The 9,933-nt window shown below is 49.3% G+C and overlaps 1 protein-coding gene across 1 annotated transcript in view; it reads left to right on the forward strand.

Annotated features, from left to right (window-relative positions):
• RAB37 (RAB37, member RAS oncogene family) overlaps nt 1-7,891 on the forward strand; it is an 18,219-nt gene extending 10,328 nt beyond the window's left edge. Inside the window, exons 2-8 of the mRNA XM_019517759.1 lie at nt 1,788-1,829; nt 2,521-2,587; nt 2,735-2,787; nt 4,317-4,382; nt 5,315-5,371; nt 6,283-6,359; nt 7,522-7,891. Of these exons, the coding sequence (XP_019373304.1) occupies nt 1,788-1,829; nt 2,521-2,587; nt 2,735-2,787; nt 4,317-4,382; nt 5,315-5,371; nt 6,283-6,359; nt 7,522-7,627 (468 nt within the window). The 3' untranslated portion in view covers nt 7,628-7,891. The remainder of the gene's footprint in view (nt 1-1,787; nt 1,830-2,520; nt 2,588-2,734; nt 2,788-4,316; nt 4,383-5,314; nt 5,372-6,282; nt 6,360-7,521) is intronic.
• Nucleotides 7,892-9,933: the final 2,042 nt, after the last annotated feature.

The raw sequence follows: 9,933 nt of genomic DNA on the forward strand, positions 1-9,933 counted from the left end.
AAATGCAGGAGGTCCTCGAACCAGTGGCCCTGCTGCACCTGTGGAAAGCACCTGTCTCTCTTACCTAGAGTATTCCCAGGGCACCCTGCCTAGGGAATATAGATGCTGAAAATGCATTAGACTAAGGGCACCACAAGATGGAACCAAATTGGGCTCAGTTCTTGCTGTCCTGGGATGAGTGGGTTCCCTTCTCCCCATCATATATTTACAGCCTTCTTGTGTTTGGGGCCTGATCCTGTTACACTGGTGTAAGCTGGGACCTAGTCCTTTGAATTGAGGTCCACTGGGTTCACAATCTGTTCTTACACTGGAAAATATGTCCCTCAAAAATACATTGTATGAGGCTTGGGTAGGCATACAGGAATGAGGAGAGAGCCTGAGGAACTGTAGAGGTTTGAACCAAAAAAACCCAAAGCTTGGGGCTTTATTCTCTCATCATCTGAACTTTTTAAGCCAACAGGATTGAGCTGGACTTTAACCAAGAATTGCTCCTAAGGAGATGGCTATATTTGTATTGCCAGAGCCTCTTTGCACCCTGCTGTCCAGAGATGGAACAAAACGATGGTCCGTTTGGGTCAGTAGCAGCCTGTACTCGTGAGATATGCTGGGGGTTTGAAAGGCAAAGAAATGAACCAGAAATGTCCGATGGCCCATGCTCTCTCAAATGAGCTTCAGCTCAAGCTTTGGGCAACGGTCCATTTGTTTAATTTGTCCAAGTTGCTTCACCCAGCCCCAGCTGCAATGCAGATGTGGGGGTGTAACTACTTCTCATGCAGGGTTGTCTGTTCTGGGGCTCTGGGTTTAGTAGAGTACCATGGGGGATGTCCTTCTGGTGCTGTGGTCTGTATCTGTGTGGAGTAAAGGTGCTTTCTTGTTGTCAGTGACTTTGTCCTGTCTTTGCATTGCCCATCCCTGTTGCAGCTCCCTGCTAAATTGGAGAAGGAGCCTTATTGCACTTGCGACGATGTGTCCAGCATATGCAGATGGAGAGGCAGAGTCAGTCCCCAGTCTTGGCCTTATATGCTGCTCAGCTTTAGCTGTCACAGCAGCCCAGAAATGTGTCTGGGCCATGAAACCACCTGGGTTGTGGAACTGGGTGTTTCTGTGACAGGCTGAGCATCAGATCCCTCAAGAAAGAAGCACATCACAGCTTGGGGGATTGCTTCCCCAGGGTGAGGGCAAGCTGTGGGGATACTGCTAATAAACACCCATTACTGCTTTTTTAATCTCAGTCCTGGAGCTCTGAATGGGGGTTAAGAAGACATGTAACAATACATGTTATGGGGGAGGGTGGGAGGGTTAAAGCTTTTTTTCTGCATGTCAGTCTCTGCTTCTGTGACCAATGTGCCTAACCTATAGGATCTGCCAGGTGCTCGTGACTGTAATATCTGAATATCAGCACCAGCAGAAGCTCCTAATCTCTCCAGCTGGATGTTTCCCTACCTGGAAAACACCAGTTCAGGTGACATGCCTCCCGGAGGGAAGGCCAAGCCAAGTGCCATCTGCCTGACCACCAGGCAGATGAGTTTCCCTGGAATCTCATAAGGTATAGGAACCCTTGAGTAGAAGGCCTTGACTTTTCCTGCTGCTGCTTTAGAGACAGACTCAGGCAAGGTCTGCTTATGTCTCCTCCGCTTGGTCTGTAGGCTCTGATTCCAGCATTCACACCCTCCAGAACCAGCGGACTGGAGTAGTAGGAGTCAAGGTGATCCATGGGGATGCTACAACCCACAAGGGAGCACAGCCAGCTTATCCCTTACTCATCACGACTTTCTTTTCTCTTACAGAACAAAGTGGTGACAGTAGACGACGTGAAGGTGAAATTGCAGGTGAGTCAGGGAGTTGGTGGGGAATTGATGGTCATGCTGCAGAGTTCAACCCCTGGCACTGAGTGTCTAGACAACCAGGAGGCCAGTAAGTGGCCTTTATCTTTTTTTTTCCATGCATCTCTCTTTGCTAAGGTCCTGGTAGGAAGGAAGGGAACATCCCTGGGGAAGACTATGGGGGGTCTGCAGAATGAAAGGACTGTGCTAGGGAGCACTGCAATAGAGCACAGCATACCCGCGCTACATGGGCCATACCCCAGGAGGCTGGAGCATTGGGCATGCTGAGAAATTCCCCTGTGACAGCGTATCAGTGCCCTGTACTGCAAGATGCTCCATCCCCTCAGGGTGCAGTGTATGCAGAGAATTGTGCAGTGTATTGTGCTTCACTACAGCCCTTCTTAGCATTGTGCTTCCAGCATTTGCCTCACATGCCCCCAGGAACTCACAGCCATCATCTTGCTGTGGCCTCAAATCCTTTCAGTCCAGACCTCCAAATGCCATTGATTATAGCTTGGAAACACCCTAGCACACTGAGGGCAGAAGGGACTGACAGTGGCCCGCTTGCACTGACTCAAGTTTCTTGCCTTCTCTTGTTCTCTAATGCTGGCACACTGCCAGGATTTGGAAGCTGGAGATGAAATGGGCTGCAGTGAGGTTTCTCCCCTAGTTTTTCACAGGGGCTATTTCTTTGCAGATCTGGGACACAGCAGGGCAGGAGCGATTCCGTAGCGTGACCCACGCCTACTACAGAGATGCTCAGGGTAGGTCTTTGGGTGGATTCGTGTTACCCATTTGGGGTCAGATGGGAACTGGAATCCACAGGTTTAGTGGAGCTGCTTTTGCAAGTAATGCCTAGGAGCAAAATAGTTATTAAACCACGCACTTTGTTTCCCTCGTTTTCCTTCCAGCCTTGCTTCTCCTGTATGACATCACCAGCAAAATGTCCTTTGACAATATTCGAGTGAGTATCCATTGACCAGCAGCCTCAGGGGTATAACTGCTCAGCCTGGAAACTCCCAAAGAGGGTTCATAATAGACCTTCACTCCCTGGTTGTCCTCCCCCTCATCCAGGCCACTTTCTGGCTACTGGATGGACAGACTCTAAGACCCAAAGAGAGAACCTGTTGGTTCTAAACATGTGACATCTCAACATGTCAACTCCTTTGACAGCCGTCAAACCAAGCAACTCCTTCCCCAGAACAGCCATGCTAGGGTAGGGCTGGGCAACATTGTTGGCAAACACTAAATTCATTTAAAAAAAATTAGCTTTACGGGGACCAGAACTGGGGTGAAATTTGGTGAGTGGTTTCATCTGCAGCTGGAGAGGAGGGGTGGGTGTTAAAAAGAAGTCAGCGTAGTGACTTTTCATTTTGAAATGGCCCTAAATGTCATAAAGGGAAGGGGATGAAAGATTCAGTCATGTGAAAACTAAATTAACTGTCTTAGTCTGAGCTAGCTCAAAATGAAAACTTTTTTTTTCACCAAAAAAATGTAAGCCCTGCCCTGAAAAATGGCCATTTTTATTCAACTGGAACCAGTTTTTCCTGGTTTAGATCGAGAACTGGAAAGGTCTATTTTGGCACAGTTCTACAGTGTCATGGGCCCTGGATGACTGTCTGCCTTTGTACTGCCCTTCCCTCTCACTGCCCGTCTTTTGTGACGGGGTGATCCTTTAACCTGAATCCTAGGGCTGAGACAGTGTCCAGCATGAGTCTCCACTATCCTTGGCCATATGTGAGAACTGGGAGCCACCCTAGTGCTTAGCACTTGGCTACACCAAGTCATCACTTCCCTACCTGGCCAGTTGCTTCTGCATGAAGGTACAATGCATGAGCTTTCCCTTAGTCAAAGGGGCCTGAGAAAATAGGCATGCTTTGAGTCCAGATCTTAAAATACTGGAACCAATCATACAGAAAGCCAAGCTCATTAAAACTCCTATTGAAATCACTGAGGTGTTCTTCTCAGGAGTTGACAGTTAGGACCAACCTTAAGTCCTTCAACACTGAATCTCTTCCACCTGAGCTGACAGAGAAATTCTGCTGGCTAGTAGCAGCAGTAGGTTATTATCTAGTCGCCACCCATTACAATGGTAATGCAACTGCACTGAATGGAGGTGAAATGTGCCGTTGAGTCACAAGGGTCTGGAGGAAATGGACCACATCCATACTGGTAGCTGGCACCATGCTGAAACCAGGTCACAAAGGTATGGCTGCCTCTCTCCCATGCTGCATGGCAAACTTGGAAACCTAAAAGTCCAGAGCAGCAGACTCCACAGGGTGTTCATTCAAGGACAACTCATTACAAAGGTGCCTGGTGGCTAGGGTGGGGTTGGGAAATTTTGACCAGATGCAGTTTTTTTGCCAGCAAGTGATGATTTCTTGGCAGTTTTGTCCTCCTCCACCTCCTCTTCCATGCACTTGCTGTTGCACAAAAACCTTCTTATCTGTGCTGCTCATCTTGGACACCATGTGACCTCTTCCTCTCTTGCAGGCCTGGCTCTCAGAGATACATGAATATGCCCAAAAGGATGTGGTCATTATGTTGTTAGGCAATAAGGTACGTGTTGCTTCCTGTCGGGTTACTGAGAGCTTGCTCAGAGGACAGCTTCTTTCCTCTGTTTTTTGCACCATTTCTTCCTCATACAAGACAACAATGTCCCAAATTGTGGGCTTTTGGATCGGACATGTGGATGGAGTTCCCAGTGCCTCCTTCTCTGTCCACTAGCACTTTCTAATGGAGGGTTTGCCTGCCCTCTTTTCTACTGGGAAGAACAAGGCCTTCACTTGCTGATGATGTATAATTGGCTCCAACCCTGCGGGATATTGTCCAAGCTTCTGTGCTTTCCAGCATCACCAACTTCTCCTTTGAAGGGTCCTCATAGTTTTCTCCTGAAATCCTGGTATTAGGTGCGACTCAGCCATTCCACAGTGTGGAGATAGGAGGCAATGTCACTGGGGCCAGACTTTGGGGTCCACTGTTTCAAGAGCTGGCACTGGATGTGCCTTCTTGCCCCAAACCCAGATCCTTGGGCCATTTACAATTCTGTCAATACTCGAACTGGATCAGTTAGCACACTTGTATAATGCTCTTCATCTTCCCAAGCTAACTATCCCCTAGCTCTGTGCAAGGCAGTGTCATTATCCCTATGTTGGAGAACATGGGATATGTCTAATGCTACAGAAAGAGTCAGCGGATGAGCTCGCAACATAATTCCTGAGCCTCTAGCTCCCACTGCTGTGCTCAGAGCGCTTGCCCATATCCCCCCCCGGAAGACATGCGGGTGTTTGCCTGGGACTGGAAGTTCCTAGGGGAACATGGCAAGCCCTTAAAAAGCTCTGAAATTCCTGTTGGATGTCTCAGTGCCAGCTGCAGCCGGTAGATGGCAATCTGAGTCCTTGGGTTCCTCATATGGATCCTAAAGTAGTGTTTCTGGGGCAAGGCTGGCTGGGAAGTCTCCAGCTGTGGTAACTATTTCCCTTTGTTTGCAGGCAGATGTGAGCAGTGAGAGAGTTGTCAGGACAGAGGATGGAGAGACACTAGCCAGGGTGAGCCTCGCTTTGGGGGTTGTGGGCTCTTTCCTTGCAGAAGGTATCTGCTCTCTGCCTTTGATATCCTCATTTCCATATTGGCTGCAAGCTCCTGTCCTGTACTGAATAGACCTCAACTAAGGGATTTAAAAATGGCACAGCCTGGGCTCACAGGACTGCTTCAATGAGACACTGATCACATCAGTCAGCCCAGCTACAAGTACCTTGTTTGCAGCCTTAACCATTCTGTACGAGTTGTCTGGACTGGAGGGGAGAGAAACATCAGATGTGAACGCGGAGGGTGGAAGGGCAGGGCAGGGAGGATGTGGGCTATGAGATGGGGCCTCCGGGTGGATTTTGGAGACTAAGGAGAATGTAAATGGGTGGAGGGAGGGCTGGGAGCTGGGGGAATAAGGTTGGAGCGTACTGAAAAATGAGAACTGCACTTGTGGAGTGGCAGGAGGCTCAGCTCTGGGCCTGCTGAAGTCAGAAAGAGCAAGAGAGTAGTCAGAGAGTATCTGGGCTAAGGTTAAAAAAGGTGCCACCAAGGTGTGAGCTGCCTGCTCTGCAGCTCTCAAGATGGGACCTTCCATCCTCACCCCAGACACCTGTCTCCTCCCACACCTCTAAGGGGTCTCTTCCCTGCTCCCCACCTTCTCCAATGCTGGCTCTTCCAAGTCAGCTGTGCATAGTGCTGCCCCTTCTTGCTTATACCTCTCTTTCACTGTTCCATCACAGGAGGCTGGGCAGGCCCTCCATTATGTTCCATGTCTAAGGAACCTGCTCTACTATCCTTGGAGGTTGCCAGGTTCTTCCTGGCCTGTTTGGCAAAGGGTGTTTCAGAGGAGAAAGGGAGCTGTAGGAGTGTTGGTGGTAGCAGTACCAGGCAGTCCAGTCCAGCTGCTCATGATGCCATGTCCTCTTTGCAGGAGTATGGAGTGCCTTTCATGGAGACCAGTGCCAAGACCGGCATGAACGTGGAGCTGGCCTTTCTGGCCATTGCCAAGTGAGTAGCTGCAGTTCTCAGAGAGTGGCTTCCAATCTCACAACCGCCTTCTTGTATTAAGGGGCAGCACTTTAGCGCGTAAGCACTGAGATAGCAACCCATGCTCCTAGGGGATTAGAAAGGCCACATCTTGAAAGAGGAAGTGTCAGTCAGTGGTTAGAAGAGGGAACTTGGTGGTTCAGAGACCCTGTCTTATAAACTTGCTATGTCATCACAGCCAAGATGCTTAACGGCCTGTGTTTGCAGTATTTCCCAGTTTCAGAGAAGTGGTTTAAAGTTACAGTATTTATTGACATACCACATGTATGCACCTTTTCCCCCCAAAATCAGCCATCCAGAATTGGGGTGCATGTCCAATGCAAAAAAAATGGATTTGCATGTTGGAATGAAGACAGGGGGAAGCTGAAATAGTGGCAGGGAGCTGTGCTTGAACTAAGCTGTTTCATGGTATTTTGCCCAGTTGCAAGGAGCAGAGGCAAAGTCCCTGCTGTTTTGTCAGCTATGGGTTTAACCCTCCCACAGCTGCTGCTGAATTGACCAAGCAGCAGGGAGATGGAGCGATGCTGATGACTGGACTCTGCCTGCGCTTCGTGCAGCCCTGGGTGGACCAGTGCTAGGGCAGGGGAGACTCTGAAAAAAAATCTCTTTTTCTTCTGCCTTCCCAAAACAAGGTGCGTGTCTTATTTGAGGGCACAGGCAAATAGGGTGATTCGTCAAGGCAGGCCCATAACTAGGTTCTACACTTTCCTTTGAAGCATTTGCCATTAGCTGAGGTCAGGAGGTCTGTGTGGGCAACTGCTTTGCTCTGGTACTGTGGTTCCTGTGGGCAAAGTCTCACACTAAGATTTGTCCCTATAGAGTGAGATGAGAAGGCAGCAAGATCCCCGAGAGCTCTTAGCCCAGGTGGGAATCAGCATCGTTCTGCTGACTCCAGTTGGTTCCTGGCCGCCTTTGCTCTGCTCCCAGGCCAGGATGACACGTTCCAGCCTAGAGTTAATTTGTGACAGTCCAGCCTTAGGGCTGTGAATTGCCTTGGCACTGCTTCATGTTACATGGGGGATGGAGGTTACACAGAGATGATAGAAAGCAATCCCTACCCCTTCCTTCCTTTGGAGACAGAGGGATGCAGCGGCTTTGCTAATGGCAGGTGTGTTTCTTTCAGAGAGCTCAAGGAACGAGCAGTGCAGCAGCCGGATGAGCCCAGGTTTCAGATTCATGACTACATAGAGTCACAAAAGAAGAAGTCCAGCTGCTGTGCCTTCATATGAGAGAAAGGAGGCTGCCAGGGCAGGACACAGGTGCAGAGGGGTGACCCAGGCACCTGGGACAGTAAGAACTGCACAAGACAGTGGCTGGAGCCCTGCCCTCCAGAACAACCTCTAACCAAATCCTGGTAATAGTTTCCAAAAAAGAGGCAGGCAAACCTACCAAAAGAGGGGAGCATGTGTGTGCGTGTGAGTTTGCGTGCATCTGTGTGTGTGTGCGAGAGGGGAAGTTATTATAAGGCCAAATAAACACCAGTTGTGGTTCCACCAGCTATGGTGAATCTTACTGCAAGCGTCCGCACTGGGTTGGGTGCGTCTCAGCCCTGCTGCTCTGGAGTGGCTCATGGGAGCCTTGGCTGCCTACCCAGGCCTCCAGGGATCATGGCTGGCCTTGTTCAGCCTCAGAAGACTAAATAAGACCCAGCCTCTGTCTTGAACTGGGCCAGGTCAACATGGCAGCCTGGCTGGTGTCCCACAGCTCTCAAGACTAGGCAGAACTTGCTTCAACGACTGCCTGTCTAGATTGGACTAGGTGAGTGGTAGCATCTCTCCTGCCTGGAATCAAGCTTCTCACTGGTTCCCCTGGAGTCCGACAAGAGAGCGGACCATAGCAGTCAAGGAGGCAAGAAAAGCCTTCTCTCTTCCTTGCATTAGGATGTGAAGTTTCCCTGCTAAAGGAAGAAGAACAGGAGACTTTTTCATGTCATATCAGGTTCCTTCCCCTCCCCTGCACCTCTGGAGCTCAAGATCCTGAGGAAAGGAAGGATGGAGAGCAGCAGAGTAAGGACCCTAAGTTTAATCTTTTCTGAAGATTCAGAGATCTTCAAATCGATTCGGACCTTTAAATTGGTCCCCTGCTTCGATTCGGAGATTCAGCTACAGAATCAGGCCAAATCTCCTCCAAATCAAATCACCACCCGAAGCTTTGCACAGCTCTAGTCCCTTGCTGAATCAGGGAGGCAACCTTGTGACAGAGGATGCAGAAAAGACTGAAGTGGTCAATACCTTTTTAGTCTTTGCAGGCAAGGTCAGCTCCCAGACTACTGCACCAGGCAGCACAATTTGGGGAGGAGGTGAGCATCCAACAGTGGTCAAAGAACAGGTTAGGGGCTATTTAGAAAAGCTGTACATATACAAGTCCATGGGTTGGATGGGATGCACCCAAGGGTGCTAAGGGAGTTGGCTGATGTGATTGCATAACCACTAGCCATCATATTTGAAAACTCATGAGAGGACTCAGGAGAGGTCCCAGATGACTGGAAAAGGGCAAACATAGTGCCTATATTTAAGAAGGGGGAAAAGGAAGATCCAGGGATCTATAGACCAGTCAGCCTCACCTCAGTCCCTGGAAAAATCCTGGAGCAGGTGCTCAAGGAATCCGTTTCTAAGCACTTGGAGGAGAAGGTGATTAGGAGCGGTCAGCATGGATTCACCAAGGGCAAGTCATGCCTGACCAACCTGATTGCCTTCTATGATGAAATGACTGGCTCTTTGGACATGGGGAGGCCAGTGAATGTGCTATACCTTGGCTTTTAGCAAGGCTTTTGGTACAGTCTCCCAAACAGTCTCACAGGCAAGCTAAGGAAGTATGAGCTGGATGAATGGACTGTACAGTGGATAGAAAACTGGCTGGAGCATCAGGTTCAGAGGGTAGTAATCAACGGCTCAATGTCTAGTTGACAGGTGGTATCAAGTGGAGTGCCCCTGGGGTAAGTCCTGGAGGTAGTTTTGTTCAATATCTTCATCAACGACCTGGAAGATGGGATAGAGTGCACCCTCAGCAAATCTTCAGATGACACCAAGCTGGGAGGAGTAGTAAATACTAGAGCTAGGATTCAGAGTGACCTAGACAAATTTGAGGATTGGGCCAAAAGAAATCTCATGAGGTTCAACAAGAACAAGTGCAAAGTCCTGCCCTTGGGACAGACCAATCCCATGCACCAATACAGGCTGGAGGCCGACTGGCTGGGCAGCAGCTCTGCAGAAAAGGACCTGGGGGTTACAGTGGAGAATAAGTTGAATATGAGCCAGCAGTGTGCCCTTGTTGCAAAGAAGACTAATGGCATATTGGGCTACATTGGTAAGTGTCTTGCCAACAGGTTAAGGGAAGTGATTATTCCCCTCTATCCAGCACTGGTGAGACCACATCTGGAGTTCTGTGTTCAGTTTTGGGTCCCCCACTACAGAAAGAATGTGGACAAATTGGAGAGAGTCCAGCCGAGGGCAACAAAAATGGTTTTGGGAGCTGAGGGACATGACTTATGAGGACAGGCTGACAGAACTGGGCTTATTTGGTATAGAAAAGAGAA

The sequence above is a fragment of the Gavialis gangeticus genome, unplaced genomic scaffold, assembly GCF_001723915.1.
Source record: "Gavialis gangeticus isolate Ggan-Ray unplaced genomic scaffold, GavGan_comp1, whole genome shotgun sequence".
Taxonomy (NCBI): Eukaryota; Metazoa; Chordata; order Crocodylia; family Gavialidae; genus Gavialis; species Gavialis gangeticus.